Here is an 18765-nt window from a genome sequence, read left to right as displayed (position 1 = left end):
TAGCGTTTCAGAGCCTTGACAGAATTAAGTACATTTTAATTTTCAGGAGCACTTAGGTAGATCCTTTCTCTCTGAGTGTGTAGGGAGCTACGAGGAAGGTGAAGGGTACGTAATGATGTGCATTAGTTTTAGAAGTAAGTGTGACAGAGGAAGAAGGGGGTACTGGCTATCAGAAAAGCTAAATGCCGACTAATCGAAACTGAACCGAAGGAACTTTTTCGGAAAAATAACCTTCTCATTTCTTTTAACTCTTAAATATGCACTAATAAAAACAAACTGCACTCATAAAACAAATTGTGATTTACCCAATAAAAATCAGTGTAACAATTTGGATACGTTTTATTTGGATGGATTGTAATTAACGATTATTTATATTCACCATGAAAGTTACTTTCATTTAATAGTCAGCTGCATGTGTGGCATACCTACTAAGCCAGGGCTGCACGTGGCTCTCCTTAAGAGATTACTCATTCAAAGTCAACTTTTTTTAGGACACAGCACTTCATTTGTTTTGGGGAGTTTATATATATATATATATATATATATATATATATATATATATATATATATAAACTCCCCAAAACAAATGAAGTGCTGTGTCCTAAAAAAAGATATATATATATATATATATATATATATATATATATATATATATATATATATATATATATATATATATATATATATATATATATATATAAAACTTCTCTGTAAAATTGCACACCAATACAGCAAACTGCTAATCTAACCAATAAAAATTTACCTCAATTTGCAGGCATTTGATTTGGATAGATTTTATACAATATTTATGATTTGTTATTTATGTTTGACAGTTTAAATCAGGGGTGTCCAAAGTCGGTCCTATGTTTTAGTTCTTTCTCTGGTGGTAGAATGCCATGTTGTCAATGATGCTTGTCAATGTTCTTCTTAGGCCTCTAACAAGCCATCATTTGATCCAGGTGTGTTAAACCAGGGAGAGAACTAAAACGTGCAGGACCAACTTTGGACACCACTGGCTTAAATAAAACATAAGAAAATAGTCAATTTGTCCCAGAAATGTTAAAACTTACTTATTCAACTAAATTACAAAATTAAAACTCAATTCTCATTTAATTATGTCTCTGCTATTTCTGTGTTAAATTTCCTATATAAATATATTTCAGTAACTTTTTAAGTACTAATTTTAGGGGTTTCATGAGGTTAGTCTTTTCATGCTAAAGATACAAAAAATTGCTTTATGATCAAGGCTACATTACTGAAATAGTAAAGAACATTTAAGATGTATATTTGCAAGACAGTAAGATTTTAAGGAATGGCATTTAAGCCATTTCATTGACAACACAACTAAAATGTGATGCTTATTGCCAATGATTGCTAAATTAGTTGCACTTGCTAGCAGATTTAACTTTAGCATTAACAATGTTGCTAACGTAGTTGAAACAAATAAATAAATAAGCTAACCTATATTGAACTTTACATTAACAAGTAATTTAATTGAGATTAGATTGTTATAATGCATAATATTTAATCCCTTTAAAGATTTATTTTTATAGTGTAACTTTTCAGATATAATTCCTTGTAATCCCAATAAAAGGTGAAAAAAGTGTGCTTATATACTTAAGGTTGACATGCTCAGAAAAATCTGATATGCTTTTGAAAGGACATGGGAGATAAGGAGAGTGTAGATTCTTTTATTTACAATAGCTACAATCTCAAACATGTGGGCCAGGCTTTCTCAGTTCCTAAATGTCAGCTGAGAAGATTCATAAACACTGATTGGATTGAATGTTACATTTAAAATCTTCTGCATACTCTGTCATAAGAAGAAAGTGTTTTTGGTGGCCATCTAAAATAATCATGTGTTGGTCCAGGAGAAAAGAATGAAACTATTATCTTTATTACCGTAGTAACGTGTAGTTTAGTTGTTTTTTATTTTATATTTTTTTGCTTGATCAGAGTTAAGGGAGGATTATATCACTTTGAGTGGTTTTAGCTTCCTCATGACTACATATGAGAAAAAGCTGAAGTTGAGCCCTCTCAGGAAGAACTGTTCCTTGGTGGAGAGCACCACCTTCTGACCATTGTTACTAATAAGGAAACGTCTCTGTTAGATATTTGATATTGAGGTTATTACAGATCATATTAGAACCTGGATTATGATTTACAACCATTTTCTTCTAAAACATTATCTTTTTATTGTGTTAGTGCTTTTACAGATACATAAACTCATAAATACTTTTTATCATCTATCAGTTATTCAACTAATAACTGCAGCACTTTGCACATTTTTGTTTTTACATTTTGTCACGTTATAACCCCAGCAACAATGTACTTCATTAGTATTTAATTTGATTGTCCAGGAGAAAAAAAGTGCATGTCCACCTGGGATTTTAGCATAAATCTAGTTTTTCTTTGAAGGTGTCAGTTTTTTTGTTGTTGTTTTTTTTTAAGAGTACATAAGTTTAAAACATAATTAGGTTATAAAATAACTTCCCATAGTTTAAACATCTCAATTAGCACTGATAAATGTGTCATTTAAAATGAACTAAAATATGGCACAGTAAACATGTGGAAGACGCTCTGCTGAGATGGGATCAAAATATTATGAGTTTTGGAAAAGTAACACTGCGCATCACCTTGAACACACAATGCCCATCATGAAACACAGTGGTGGCAGTGTCATGCTACTGGGATGCTTTTCTACTACAGAGACAGGAAACCTGGTCGGAGTTTATGCTGAATACTTGAAACTGGGGTAGAGTTCCATCCAGCAAGACATCAACCCCAAACATAAATCCTGAGCTACAATAGAATTGATTACATCCCCCTAAATAATTGGATGCACATTCTAAAACTTTGTTTACAATTCTTCGATTTCTTGCTAAGAAGTGTATTTTGCTACGATGGACTTCACCATATGTCCCTACATTAGAATATTTGGATTACACAGATATCTGTCATCCTTCTTTTGGAAAAACTCACTCATGATCTTAACCACAAATTGGATATATTTTTGAATCTTTGAGGTTTACTTAAGTCTTTTCTACTTAACCCCTAGATTTTAGTTTTTTGTTATTTTATTTTACTGCTTTATTTATTCTTGCCTGTTTTTTTTTTTTTTTTGTTTGGTTTTGTTTTTTTGTTTTTTTTTCTGGCAACCTGTCCAGGGTGACCCCACCTCTTGGCCGGAACATTAGCTAGAGATAGGCACTAGCACCCCTCCCGACCCCACTAGGGACGAGGGTGGGTAGGTGGGTGGATGGATGGATGGATGGATGTGAGGTGGCGTGGATTGGAGGAAGGAACTAATAACTCCTTATTTCTTATTCATGTGGGATATTTTGCTATAGTTGTTTTGTTTTTTGTTTCTTTGTGTGTGTATGTGTGATGCAGCACGGGATTCTCTTTTGTTCTTTTTGCTGTAACTGATCTGAAATTAATAAAAATAATTTAGAAAAATAAGTAATTACATCAATATTAATGTGTTAGATTGAGTCCAGACCTGAATCCAGCTTAGCATTTCTGGTAAATTGCTGTTTACCGATGTTCTTCATTCTAAGTTTGAATTATTTTATGGATAAGAGCAGGTGAAAGATTCAATGTGCGAAAACTTGCAGCTGTTATTTCAATAGAAGATGGTTATAGAAGGTAGTGATTGGTTCAGAAGTGCTGAAAACAGGATACACATAAAAACTTCAAAGTTTTATTTGTTAAACAACATGAAAATCATATATCGTATTCCTTCCACTTCTTAGTTCTATATTACATTGTGTCACATAATGCCAATAAATTATATTTAGGTTCATGGATGTATTAAGACAAAATGTCAAAAAGGTTTAAAGGTTTTTGTACAAAAAAGTAAAACAATTTTGATGTAGTTCATATTTGTGTTATTGCAATAAAGATTACACCAAACCTGAGTGTGTGTGTTTTTTTTTTATTTGTTTTTTTATATATAATTCTTGAATCTAGAATTAATTTGTCTGTTTTGAAGATGCAGCAGAGTGGATCATAATTGAATAAAATGAGCCTCTGTTTGAATTTGTATTTAACCTTTTGTAGGTTTGACTCCAAAGAACCTTGTGTTAAATTTTAGCTTTGTGGGAAATATATCTGAAAAAAAAACTTTTTACATTTATTTACCTGGTGATCTGTGATCTTGTATGAAATCCTTTACTCTCCATATTGTGCTGTCGCCGTGTTTCTCATTAAGCTGCGAATATGTCTGTTATAATGAACAAAAAGTACAATGCATGAACTATTTCAGAAAACAAGTTGAAAGAATAATCTAATTTACGACTAATTGTTCAGTGGGTCAATCTACATGTCAATAGGGATCAGTGGCGCCCAGGAGTCGACTGAATTTATTACGGTGTTGTGTATGTGTTGTGCTGCATGGATTAGGATCCCGACTTGATGGAGTGTGGTCACAAATTAATTGTGGAGCATCATCCATTGCATAACAGCCTCTTCATTTGTTTGTGTGCACACAACAAGGTAATTAGCTTTCTGTTAATTAGGTAATTAAGCTAATGAACAGGAGCTGCTCTTGGTTTCCAATGAGGAGTGTTGGTGCTGTTGCTGTTCTTTTGCCGAAGGCTGTGGCATTCACGGTGTGACGGGAAGAGAATGCCTGCCAGAAGTTCAGTAATGAGTAAAAGAAGCAATCGGAAACAAGGTCGTGGTTAGCTCAGTTTAATCGTTAGCAAAGTGCATAAAGAAGTATACACATCCCTATTGAAATGCCATGTTTTGTAGTTGTAAAAAGTAAGACCATAAGTAATTTCAGAACGTTTTTCTATCTTTATTGTGGCATATGAAATAAATCTGGTCCAAATCTTAAAATAAACTCTACAATAAACTGAATACCTTTAGTGTGCACAATCTTAAACTAACACTATTTCGAGCCACCTTTTGTTCAAGAACTTTAGGTTTTATTAGAACAAAACATCTTAAAATGTGGCTTTTCAACAAATAATGTAATGCAGTGAGAATTACACATAAACCATTCTACTGTATCTTAAAACAAATGCTATAAATATGCAAACCTAGTACAGTATGTACAATAGCTTTCAAGTTGTCAAACACAGACATGAACCAATCATGCTTTGGGAAAATTTCATTAGCAGTATAACATTTCTAAAATGTGTATTTATTCTACTGCATAAAAATTCAACATAGTAACTTTCCTAAAATAATGACTACAGTCATTTCTGAGCAAAAGTAATTTATTTTTTAATTTAGCCAAAATCACTTACCAGGAGTTCCAATAGGAATGGAACAGGCTGGATGTAGACTTCAACGTAATCCAGCCACTTCTATCCCGTTTTGTCCAGTTGGGTGCCAATTTTCATCCCAGCCACAAACTTCTTAAGAGAAACCTGGAGATTAGCAGGTGCCCATAAATCAGCTGTGATTTTCTTATTAGGAGATTGTTGATTGACCCGACACTTACTTGTGAAGCCAATCTTATTTACCGATCTCATGTACCTCAGCAATGGTCTAAAAATCAACCGCTGTCCTCTATTTCCGTGTTGTGAGGGGTTTGACCGACTGCTCCATCCACTAGGTCATGTCTGCATGTTTGTAGTTAATAGTCACCTCACTGTTGCCAATTTAGTAACTTTCTTGCTACCTTTAGCTACTTTTTAGACAAAAGACATCAGTATTGACCAAAATTGAAAATGGCAGGTTAAAGATAAGTAATCAGGCCAGGAAACTGTAACCTGGTGGTTATTGCAATCAGCGCATCCCTACAGGAAATCAGTCTGACAAAGCCAACAGAACCACATCATCCATAAAAGGCAGAGACCTGATTTTGAGGACAACAAAACAGATCCCCACAACACCTTGACTGAGCCCAGAGATTCTGTTCATTAAAGCTATAAGCAGAATCAGTGATAAAAGGAAACCTTGGTTGTCAGGGTTCAACTCTCACCAGAAATGAGTTAGACCAAATCCCTGCTTATACAACCCAACCAAATCAACGAATCAAATCCAGAATTTTTTTTATCCACATTATATTTCTGAATAGTTAAATTCAGTTGATCTTAGTGTGATCTATCTAGGAAAGTCTAGCTGATTGCATCAAGTTTTTGATTTCAAAGTTTTGGATTCTAAATGTTGCAAATCAAAACATACTTGTAAAAATATGTAGTTTAGTTTACAATGTGTACTTTTTAATTCTGTCAGAGGAAACAGAAAAGGTGGAACTAGAAGATTTTTGCTCAGTGTTCTTGGTGTTCTCAGTGAGAAGAAAAACTCCAAAGAAAATATTTTCAGCTCCATTTTATTTGATCTGCCCATGTCACTGCAAAAAGACTTTACAGAGGGAAACAAAGATCCTTTTGAAAACTATCGACCTGACATGAGATTAACTACAAAGATGATGTGATAAAACATGCAAGATAACTTAAACGTATACTTAATCAAAAACAACTTGAAGTTGTTGTTAAATGAAAGATGCATATTGCATGGATGGGAGCCGATCTAGTTTTCCTCTAAGCAGTAGTCTACATAAAATCTCAGGTATTCACTCAGCCTTCATAAAGCATAATCCATCTTCAAACCACTAAAACATGAGGACAGTATGACCTACACATAATCACTGACCTAGAAGGCAGGAAGAAAACTATCAGATTTACCGTCAGTGGAAACATGTAGCAGAGGTGCGACGGGAGAAAAATGTCTGGCATTACCTCATTATCTACCAATCAGTAACTTCACTTCAGAGCTCAATTAAAAAGAATATTGAATCCTGGAGCTTGGGGAAAAAATAACATTAAAACATTCCCTGATACTTTTTCAACACTTTTTTTTTTCACCCATAAAAATAAAGCTTTAAAAATAATTATGGCCACATCCGCGCTGGACTTCGCTTTGATCCTTTACGATGGCTTTACGATGGGTTCACACTGTTTAAGAAAGCAAATATTACATTCACTCCATCTGTGACGATAAAACCCAAAACGGACAAACAACAATATTCTTGAACAACAAAAACATCTTACAAACAGCAGAAGAACGCTTTGGCACTGAAAAAGTTGAATGGATCATGATGGGAAAGCAGCAAATCGCAGTTAAAAACATACTAATCGGTGCAGCTAATAGTCACATTCAACCAGTTAGAATTTTCAGCAATATTCTAAATATTGAATGTGACTTATAGTCTGCACCAGGAATGACATGAGTGGTCCCAGTACAGTTCTAGCAGAACAGGAAATTGCCACCCTCACTACTTAACGCATTATGGATGAGATTTACACAGTTTACAATCTCTGAACCCTTCAGAGCTTCAGGACCCATATTATGATTAAAGCAAGGCAGCAGTCATTAAAAGATACAAAAATATATTGATAACCTCTCGTCATTGAAAGAAAAAAAAATACTATCCTTAATTAAGTTGTGGACATTGCCTTCCGTGAAGGCAGGTTCAGTTCTGGGTTTTGTTTTTTGTTTTTTATTTAAAGTGCTTCACAATCTAATGTCTTGAACGTCCTCCCTCAAAGGCATGATGATCCATATGAGCTGAAAGAAACAGAGTAATTTTATTTCATTAGACATCTGCTTGACAAAGATTACTCAACGTGAAGGGCATGGAAAGTTCCAGGTGCTAAAAGAAACAACTGCAAGGTCAGGATTTTCAAAATGTCAGCAATAGAGAGGAAGCTTTCTTGAGTCAGCGTTTAAGGGGGATTTTTTTAAAACAATTTGTAAATCAAGCAGGTTTAAGTGTCAGGACATGACAAAAAATCAGGCAATGTCTCAAATGGGGTAAAAAGTCAGCCAGCAACTGGAATCAGCAAACTTGATGGGCAAAAATAATCATATTTGTCTGGTCAGTGAACGCACCACAATTCAGCACAGTGAGATCGACAAAACTCTGAGGGAAGAACAGTCAGTATTAAGTGAGAGGAAGAACAATATTAAGTTTTCTATGGAGGAATGTTGGCTCTTCATTCATAGGATGCCACTTTAATTAGGGCAAGAGTGTTGAAAGTGCAGCTCAGGGGCCATTTGCAGATCTCAAAACAATTTCATGCGCCCCATCTGCCCAAAGTTTTTAGATACACTTTTTAAAAAATGCTAGGATGCAAATTTTACTTATGGGAGACATTTGGAAAATATTATTTTTTTAAAACATAGTGTAACCAAGTTACACTATGTTATTAGTAAATGTTATTTAGTACATTTACTAAATAGCATTTACTGTTATTTAGTAAATGTAACCAGTTACATTTACTAACTGGTTACATTTACTAAATAACAGACAAAGGCACTCATTTTTATTAAGAAGGGCAAAATAAAGCAGGAGTCAGCTATACCCTCTTCCTGATGATGAAATTAAAAAATGTGTAAGATATTGTTTTATTTTTGTTATTTTTAAATTAGGCAAACAACCCTTTTTATGTTTTGGATTCACAGTGACTTACACATCCTTGTTTTCAGAAATCAAACTGCTTGGCTAGTTTCTTTAAAACATTGAGTTTGTTGTTGAGAAGGTAAAAATGAAAAACAATCAAAATTTGATGCTAATTATAACTATGCCTATATACTAACGTGCAATGCTGCAGGCAGTTTAAAATGTCAACTTAGTCACAATTTTGTCTTAAATTATTTTGAAATTATTGTGAAATCCTGTTTATTGGCAGAGCTGTGCTAAACAAACGGCTCTTCCTCTCACAGTGTGACATCACCTCTTTTCACAGAAACAAATATTTAAGGACCATTGCAAAGCCGTCATCAGAATAAGCTTTTTTTTTTTTTTTAACAAAGACTATGTGCACAAACCAAGGATTTGATTTGAAGGACTGTTGAATTATAGTGAATTAGCTAGGCAAACCTTTTAACAGTTTTATTTACCAATGCATTTTTCACACAACTTGAAGAAAATAAATTTATATAAATATAAGCATATATGTTTACATTTATACATGTATATATAAATATATATATATACATACACACTTACGCTTATAAAAAACTGCCTTAAATGATATATACGGGAGCAGCTCATAGACTTTCCCCAAAATACTCGCTTTGTCGGCAAGCGTTGCATCTCTGTTCCATATTTGTACAACATCCTCCCGATCTCGAACACTAACACTGACGCCGACAACCTCATCATCTGAAAAATGGAAGAGGAAAACAGGAAAACTGTTTGCAGAGGATCAAACAAAACATCTTTAATCTTGTTTTTATTTATTAAATTATCCTACTGTACCTGATGTGCAGTAATCTGCAAACTGCTCCCCGATAGTAGCAAGTAACAACTCTTTCCAAACTGTAGACTGAGACATAAAGCAGAGAAACTCATCACTAATACATTCCTGTTAGGAGAAGAAAAGTAGGTAAACCGTGGGCAGCACTTACACTGTTTTCTTTTGGGATTTTCATTTTCCATACCCCTCCTTTTGCGTTGCTTTCTTCCTCCCTGGTGGTGTAGAAGATCAAAGTCAAAAATCCCAACAGAGATTGCATTTTTAGCTAAATATGTCATATTTACATAATTGAAAACAAGTTAGTCACTGTAAGAAGCTGCTGATGTCTTTAATACTATGTGGACTCACCATAGTGGCCTCCTTTCACCACGCATTAAGTGGTAGCTACATCTCAAAGGCAGGGCGGTGACAGGAGGGATGTTGTTATACACACTCCAGAACATCTTCAAGCATAAAACCAAATAAAATCAATAAATTAATATCAGTTCTGGATTTTTCATAGTCAAACTCTGATCTTGTGACTTGTACAGCAGCGCACTCTGCTGGACAAACTTTGCCTTACTGTCACAGAATCGCATTTTTCCATCCATATGCCCTGTGGCTGCTTGTACACGGCAGAGTCTTTAACAATCTCTAAATATGACAAATATGTTTAAGATATTTTTAGACTTACAGAGCCAGAACTTTCAAAAAATAATCTTCACAGCTGCCAGCTGACTAGCAGCGCATAGTAACAGGCGGGGGAGGGAGAAGAAATGGTTATTTTCTGCTCTATACATCCAGAGAGTCATTAACTCCAGTCACTCCACCAACTTCTTTTGGATTTATTTAAAAGGGTTTAAAACTGAATGATATGTATAAATAAATATTTTTGGCAAATTTGAAATCCTAACTTTTAGATCATGGTAATCATCTCATGCAAAGACATAAGTCCAATGAAATGTCCTGCAGAAGAGGATTAGGACCACTGAATTTTTTTTCCTAAAATGAAAAGTCTGAATTCTTTGGGTTATTTTTTTCTGGGAACCAAATAAATTTTTTTAAGCAAAAAAACTGAAAACGTTGTCGCTGAAGTCTTCTGGATAAAGCTTTAAATTAAATGCCATGTCTGCAAGAGGAAAGATTGAGCCATCCTGTAACAAATTTCATGATTATTGCGGGTAAAGTCTCATAAAATTGTGCATTTGAAATTTCTATCAAGTTTAGTTTCCAGTGATTCTGTACATATATAATCAAGAGCATATCAATGTGAAGCCAGCTAGAAGCACACACTAAAAGTATGAAAGAATGTCACAAGCTGTTTTCCACACATAAATATGAAAGGCGAGCCCAGCTGTCAGGTGCAGAGTTTCCCAGAATTTTTCAAGCTTAATTTCAATATGAAGCGGGCCTTACTGGAACTTCACCGTCCAGTTGAGTTGGTTGTGTGCAAATGCAGCTTTAAAAATCACACTCCATTATCTTACTGCAGCTTCTGCTCAACTTTGTTCAACAAAGCCAGACCTTGGCAATGTCACAGCAGGAAAAATCCAACATGTCCATCCATGTTTTTTCTCTCTCCTGGCTTCATTGTGGGGGTCTACAACGGAGCTGTTGAAGCTACGGACGTTTCCGTCTCATGTTTTAGTAACTTTTGGTAATTTTAGCCATTTTCACACACTGAAAATGGGTTTATAGATTCTGGGTTTTTACCAGCATCTACAACTAGTCCCCAGCAGTGCCGGATTCATTTTTGAGGTGGGAGGGCCATGGGGTGTTTCGTCACTTCTGTTACGCACTTTGACTGTCAGGCACGCACTTGTTCCATTGATACGATGGCACCTGTCAATCAATTCAGTGGGTTTGTCACAATTTGTCCCAAAGTAAACAGTAAATATCCCTTACCTGGAGAACAACTTTTCTGGGTCTATGCACTGCAGTCTGACTAGATTTTATGATTGTTTGCTATTAAATGCACTGTGGTCATAGATTTGGTGGAAAATAATCAGAATTTTTTTTTTTAAGTTGTCAGTGGGGAACATGCAGAAGGCAGCTTTACACAGAGTATTTAGATGGCAGAATGGACTTTAGGGCTGAAACGATTCCTCGAATGATTCGAGTACCTCGATTACTAAAATTCCTCGAGGAAAATTTACGTGCCTCGAAGCTTCGTTAATTTATGTTTTATTAGTTAGCGCACCGTGTTCCGGCCGGGACTTCATTTGCGTTGCGCGGAGCTCTCACTTCCGCCTCTGAGTTGTTGACAAAAGCTAAGTCTCAGCGGCATAAAGTCCAATCTTCAAGATTGGCCTGTGGGGATTTTATTGATTGATGATAATGCCCGACTTTTTATCGTTTTTGGGGAACCAATAAGCATCCTTAAAATGACTGGGGGAATGCCTGGAGTACGGCAGCATTTCTCCTCCGGGGCTGCTGGTTGAAAGCGAACGGCGGGAAGAGCGCTGAGGTGAGCGGATAGACTGAACAGGGCGGGCGGTTGAGTAGCTGATGCTTACCGTGTAAATGTAGCTTTACCGACGAACCGCACAATAAATTTCATATCCCGGTCTGAAGAAACGGGTGGCGGAGCGCATCGTACATGGCTGGTAGATGAGTTTCTGAGTGTGACCAGTGAAGGTGTCGTAAATATCCCGTATTGCTTCCCCCCGTGTTCGTCCCCCGGTCTAACGGTTCGTCAGTCCGCTGGTCTATTTCCTCCCCTCCACCCCATCTTACGTTCGTTCATTCGCCCTCTCCTCCCACTCCAGGCGGCATTTCCCGTATTTTCAAACCCAAAGCGTGACAGGTTAGGTGGCAAGGTGAGTTTAATTAATCTATTAAACTCACTGAAGATGAATACATAAACTAAAAGCTGGATTGTAGACATTTTTATAAGCACATTTGTGAGCCTGCCTCTTTGTTATTAAATTCAATATAATTTCAGATTTTTCTATAACTTTTCTTCTGGTTAACTTAGAAAGTGAGCTATTATTGTTACAGGTTAGTTTTCTAAACTACAAAAAAGCAACTGTTAGGGATGCTCAAATATGAAAAATTGGACTGATATTGATATCTGATAGTAACACCGGTATTATGCCAGATTTACCAATATTTCATTTTAGAATTTTTTTTTATCCGATTACTCGATTAATCGTAAGAATAATCGATAATTACTCGATTACTAAAATATTCGTTTACAACAGCCCTAATGGACTTCATTCCATTTTCAAAACTGGAGTCTGGAAAAACGTAAAAGACAGATAAATGCCTGCAGCCGATCTAAGAACAGCTGAATACAGATGGACGGTATTAAAACACAGTGTCCGCATCAATGTTTTGTCATTACATCATTGGTGTAGCGAGTTAAACAGTTGTCCAACCAGGTGACCTGTCAGCTCTTCAGTTCACCAAACCACACACACACACACACACAAAAAGCTCATAAACCAATGACCCACCAGAACCGCGCACACGGTAAAAAGCTCTGGCAGGATCCAAACGACCGCTCTTAGAACTACGGGAGGATTCAAACTCCGTTCATTCATTTTTAGCTTACTGAAAAAGCGCCAGCACACCAAATTTAGAATCTAGAAAAGTAAATTTTCTAAATTTAGAAAGTAAACTGAGCAATAACATTATTCTTTTCTGTTTTACTTTACAAAAAAAAAAGCTCTCCAGGTACACACAGTGCATACAGCAGTACAGCTGCGGGCGCCCCTGTGTTTATCTACTTATTACAAGTCCAAAATACACATAATACAACTATGTCGAGGACAGATAGATATGACAAAAATCACGACTGGTCAAATATTTGTAACATTAAAAAAAACAATAATAAAATAGATGTTAAATATCCTCCAGCAATGCCAATTTAGAGCAGCAGGACAACCTAATAGTTCCAGCCATCATCACGTTACGGCGCAGCAGCGATCTGGATGCTGTGGGTCTAAAACCAAAAGGCAGCAGATTATATTTGCTGCATGTGCCACAAATTGTGCGGGAAATAGATTATCTGAGTGGGAGAGATAACCAGCCAGACTGCTGACAATATTTTTACATTGAAAACAAAATGAAAAACACCATGAATAAACTTTAATGTGCTTCTTATTTACTGAAAACCATCAGTAGCCATCGATATTTATGGATACTGATGACTGTTTGGCTTTTGGAAGAGCAAAAGGGGGGGAAAAAATTCATCCAATTATTTTTCGACCTAAGCAAAAATGATCTGCTCTGGGCAAAGTGTGGGTGAGCATTTGGTCCGACCCGTAAACGGACATGTGGGCCCGATGTCTTTTTTTTCCATCCCAACGCCATTAGAAAGAAAACATCATCACAGTTCTATAAATGGTGACAAATACAGAAATCTCATTTAATTTTTAAGCAGAATTTGTTCAGACCTGGACCGGATCAGAGTCAAAACCTTTTTTCAGACGTCAGACCGGTTCCAGATCCCAACCTGACCCGAAGCTGCTGCATGTGGCTAAACCTTTGGGTGACTGTTATGATCTGGAGCCTCAGATTTGGTCCAGATCTCAGTGCTGTAGGTTTTATCTGTACCTCTGTCTGCATATAAACACAGAGAGGTGTCAGTCACAGATTGTCAGAGTTGTGTGCAGTCTCTGTAAATGTTTGGCGGGACCAGCGGACAGGCAGGCAGGGCAGGACCGTAAAGTGGGGGGGGCCAATGGCCCCTTGCCCCCTCTGTTCTGGCGCCTATGCTAGTCCCTCACCTAGTGGTCCATTCCACCATGCTTAAAAGTCCTCCACCATCATCCCTAAGCAAATAAAGAACATTAGCAGTCTCAATGACTACCGACCACTAGAACGAACACCCATCATCTCGTCCAATCAGCTGATTGCAGCCCAGCATGCTTGGGGACCCATCAGGGGGTCTCTTCCTAAATGAGTCGGACAGTCAGTCCAGTCGTGTTCCTGATCTCTTTCCTCTTTAGAGGACCGAGTTCTTTAAGTCTCACCTGAACAGTTTGCACAGTGTAGATCTTCTTTAGGTTGGATTCACACTCTGCAGCTGTCGTCCCTGGTAATGACCTGGAACGACAAGGACAGAAAAAAAACCCAAAAAAAACCCTTTCAGCTCCAATGGAGGAACAGAGAATGAGAGAAGTGCTCTTTCTGCAACCCGGGATGATTGTAGATAATCAGTTATATGCTCAGCAGTAAATATAGACTTGCATCTTTGAATTCTAAAAACACCAGCGTGGAGAAATTAAAAACTGCAATGGTTGGTCAGTTTGAGAGTATTGCAGCTGAATTTAACTAGATTTTTTTCTGGGGACAGTGATAGACTAACCAGACTAACAGCCTCCAATTTGATGTTCTGACCCCACGGCTCTTAATTTTGAAATATGTCTCGAGAAGAAGAAATTAGTTTCAGGTCAGAGATTTAGATAAATTTTCTAATAACATTAACTGGTTAAGCAAACTCCTTAAGTCCATCTGGTTTAATGGCTGCTAAAATGTGTTTTATCCATTCAACTAATGTGAAAAAAAAATGGAATCAGAACAAGTCTGAACACAGAACCCTGAAGGACTACAATATACACTCACCGGCCACTTTATTAGGTACGCCTTGCTAATACTGGGTTGGATCCCCTTTTTGCCACAAAGCTGAAGTTGGTTTCCAATTCTGGCTTCCAATTCGGGAAATGGCTAAAGGGTGATTCCACCTAATTTTTCCACTACCTTCCGCATCGTTAATCGACTCTTGTTTAAAAACTACAACATCTACACCAGGGGTCCCCAAACTACGGCCCGCGGGCCGGATCCGGCCCGCCACGTCGTTTGGTCCGGCCCCCTGAACAATGCCGGATCCGGCCCGCCTCCTCATACCAGAGAGCATTCAGTGTTTTTCTTTTTTTCATATATTGTATTTTCCAGTTTATATGTGGATTTTTCTTCAACCACCAGGGGGGTTCTTGAGTTCTTGAAACTAACTTTCCCTCAATGGAATATATACTAGTCAGTCCCAGTCACCGTTTCACTCACGGTTTTTTCCATTTGCATTCTGGGTAAAAATCTATCTAAAAGATAGAGGTACTGGAAAGATTCCTCAGAGTCTGCTCCATATTGACAGCATCACACAGTTGCTCCAGATTTGTCGGCTGCACATCCATGATTTGAATCTCTCGTTCCACCACATGCCAAAGGTGCTCTATTGGACTGAGATCTATTGATTGTGGAGGCCATTTGAGTTCAGTGAGCTCATTGTTGTGTTCAAGAAAACAGTCTGAGATGATTCATGCTTTATGACATGGCACGTTATCCTGCTGGAAATAGCCATCAAAAGATGGGTACACTATGGTCATAAAGGGATGGACATGCTCAGCAACACTACTCAGGTGGCATTGATACGATGCTCAATTAGTACTAATGGGCCCAAAGTGTGCCAGGAAAATATCCCCTCACCACTGCACCACCACTAGTCTGAACCATGGATACAACGCAGGATGGATCCATGCTTTCATTTTGTTGATGCCAAATTCTGACCCTACCATCCGAATGTCGCAGCAGAAATCGAGACTCATCAGAACAGGCAACGTTTTTCCAATATTCTATTGTCCAATTTTGGTGAGCCTGTGTGAATTGTAGCCTCAGTTTCCTGTTCTTCCCTGACAGCATTGGCACCTGGTGTGGTCTTCTGCTGCTGTAGCCCATCCACCTCAAGGTTCAACATGTTGTGCGTTCAGAGATCCTTTTCTGCATACCTCGGTTGTAACGAGTGGTTATTTGAGTTACTGTTGCCGTTCTCAGACTGAACCAGTCTAGCCTTTCTCCTCTGACCTCTGGCATCAACAAGACATTTGTGCCCACAGAATTTTAGAAAACAAAGATATTTTCTCGTTTTTGGACCATTCTCTATAAACCCTAGAGATAGTTGTGCATGAAAATCCCAGTAGATCAGCAGATTCTGAAATACTCAGACCAGTCCATCTGGCACAAACAACCATGCCACATTCAGAGTCTCTTAAATCAACTTTCTTCCCCATTCTGACGCTCAGTTTGAACTGCAGCATTGAGTTGCTACCTTGTGATTGGCTGAATCAACAATGAGCATTTGGACAGGTGCCCTTAATAAAGTGGTCGGTGAGTGTAAACATCAGTCAACAGCACATTAGCATAAATTTTATTTTTTTTTTAAAGTTAGTGATAGCAGAAACAAAGCATTCAAGGTTGTTTTTTTACTTTACTTGAAGAAAGAGCTGTTCAAAATGTTTATGCACGTTTATTAACAATCCTTACTTTTTTATCTCAATTTTATAGATTTAGTCAAAATAATTAACCTAAACTCTGCTTGAATATGACAGCGTATTTACACCAGCTTCTTAAAATTCTATGTTTGCTTTTTGTTTTTTAAATTATGAGAATAATGTTGTAAGAGGGAGGCCTAACACAATAACACTTTTAGTTGGATGATAAATTGTCTGAGAAGTTATTCCAATAAATTTTCTTTGTTTTGAGACCTTTGTCAAGTGATCTAATAGAAATGACAATAATAATGCAAAAAAACATTCTCGCTTTAAATTCTAATGAAGATTAACACTGGTACTGCACTTTCATTAACATACTCAAATATATCAAGGGTGAGCATTTATTGTACTATAATCATTTATTGTGATAAATTTCTTTTAAAATTTTGATTTATCAACGTCACAGTAAATTCCTCTTAAAATTAATATAAATCACTTTTATTTCAAGTGTTGTTCAAAAGATCCTTTTTACAAATAGGAATGTTTTTCAAGAGCAGTATTTGTACAAACACGTGTTTGTGGGAATATGATTGCTGTCAGTCAGCCATTTAAATCATCACAATAGAACCACAAGATATCATTATAAAAATTTAAGTCCATATTACCCATCCCTACAATACATATTAGCATATGAGCTCTAAATGGCAAAAAATGGATGGAAAAAGGAAGGCCCTTTACGCTAAGGCAAGTCTTTATATGACAACACGGCATTCCAACCAAATACGTACTGGTTTAGCAACGTGAAAAAGGAGTAAAACTGGCTTCATTTATAGAAGACGACAGTGTCTGTTTCAGCCCAAAATCTTCCCGGTCCCCCTGCTGGATAACGCAAAGTAACTTCAGATGGACAGCGGGATAATACAGAGGGGTCCCCTTCAGCTCCACTGTGCTGCGTAGGACCCATTTCTATAGACAAGACAAAAGTAAAAGTCTTCAGTTCCACAACCTAGCAGGGTTTTGGAATAGGAAACCAAAAAAATGGTCAAAGAAGCCTTAAAGGCGAATATTTCTCCTGCTACGTTTCGCTCCTGGAGGCCTGTAAAACGGTGGCCTTGCCTGCTGTTTTCCCTGCTCGTCCCGGGGCTCCTAACACTAAGACACGGCGAATAAACTCTAAATGATACCTGTCGAGCCAAAAGGTCCAGGGCGAGTGAAGAGGCAGCGTCATCGTGTCGCCTTCTCGCTGTTTCTTTGTGATGTTTTCCAACTCTTTCTCGTCGATGTCAATGTTGTCCTCAGAGGGGACTGTCTGGTCGCTCAGGACGCCTCTGTCCATCTGGACACCCGTCTGACCTGCGGGAACCGCCATTACCGCTGGAGACCAACCGAGGGCTTCGCTATGTGTTCTGGGTATAGCCTCCAGATAAGACGAACCGGTTCGGTTTAAGCTTTATCTGCAAGTACAGAAACACACTACCGCTTTTCCGCCCACCAGCTGCGAACGTCTTGACGTCATTGGGTAGGAACGTCGCAGTTGGTCCACCCCAAAGACTACATAAAAATAGCAAGGACTCACTCTTCCACTTTTTTTTTAACCAAATGAATATTGTCATAGATATTTTTAATTCCTGGCAGTAATTTAGAATCAACGTGTATCGTTTAGGAAGCTAGTACATTAAAACTTCTCGAGCTACTATGTCAAACATTTGGAATATTTTACTTTCGGAAAGGCTGCGCAGTGACGCAGCTGCAATAAGAACCCTGGGTTCAGGGCCGTGCCGAGACCACTAAAAAAAAAGGGGGCACATCTAACCTCATTCTAGGACAGAATATTAACAAAGCCACACAGCTTTCAAAGTTTAATAAACAATGATAAATTACAAAATTGTGAGATATACAATCAAAGCTAAGGAAAATCTCTAAATGGAGCATACAACTATGCATATGTAAGATATTTTATAAGTAATTTATTTCTGCAGGTCTATTTTGTTATAGGAAAGTATTGCAATATTCAAACCCGCAATTTAGCAAGATATGCAAATCAGAGCTAGACATATTTTGTCTTTACAGAATTACACTATTAAAAATATAAAAAGGGGACCATGCAACCTTTCAGTGTACTATAATCTTTAACAAAAGAGCTGCCTGTTTGCTACAATTGCAGTGGAGATGAAGATGGTCCATTCAGCAAAGCAGAGCTGCATCAAACTTTAATGTGGCACTGCAGAAGAAAAAAAAAAAAAAAGAAAAAATTTAATTGTTAATGCATGTCACCATGAGAAAAGCCCAGAGTTTTGCTTGAAAAACTTTTTTTTTAAATTAAAATCAGTTTTGTCTCATGAAGTGATTTTTTT

General features: G+C 37.2%; 1 protein-coding gene across 1 annotated transcript; it reads right to left on the bottom strand.

Moving 5' to 3' along the window:
* Positions 1–6273: 6273 nt before the first annotated feature.
* On the bottom strand, positions 6274–17935 carry LOC106927322 (eukaryotic translation initiation factor 4E type 3-like). Its single transcript, XM_015002814.2, has 7 exons — positions 17596–17935; positions 14180–14252; positions 9570–9664; positions 9373–9433; positions 9224–9290; positions 8972–9127; positions 6274–7527 (listed from the first exon to the last, which is right to left on the bottom strand). The coding sequence occupies exons 1-7, from the start codon at positions 17778–17780 to the stop codon at positions 7481–7483; spliced, it is 684 nt and encodes a 227-aa protein (XP_014858300.1). The 5' UTR covers positions 17781–17935; the 3' UTR covers positions 6274–7480.
* Between the last annotated feature and the right edge of the window lie 830 nt (positions 17936–18765).

The sequence above is a fragment of the Poecilia mexicana genome, unplaced genomic scaffold, assembly GCF_051168715.1.
Source record: "Poecilia mexicana isolate PSO_F unplaced genomic scaffold, ASM5116871v1 scaffold_5, whole genome shotgun sequence".
Taxonomy (NCBI): domain Eukaryota; kingdom Metazoa; phylum Chordata; class Actinopteri; order Cyprinodontiformes; family Poeciliidae; genus Poecilia; species Poecilia mexicana.
Note: the sequence above shows the minus strand (reverse complement) of the source record. Positions and strands in the feature narration are given on the sequence as shown.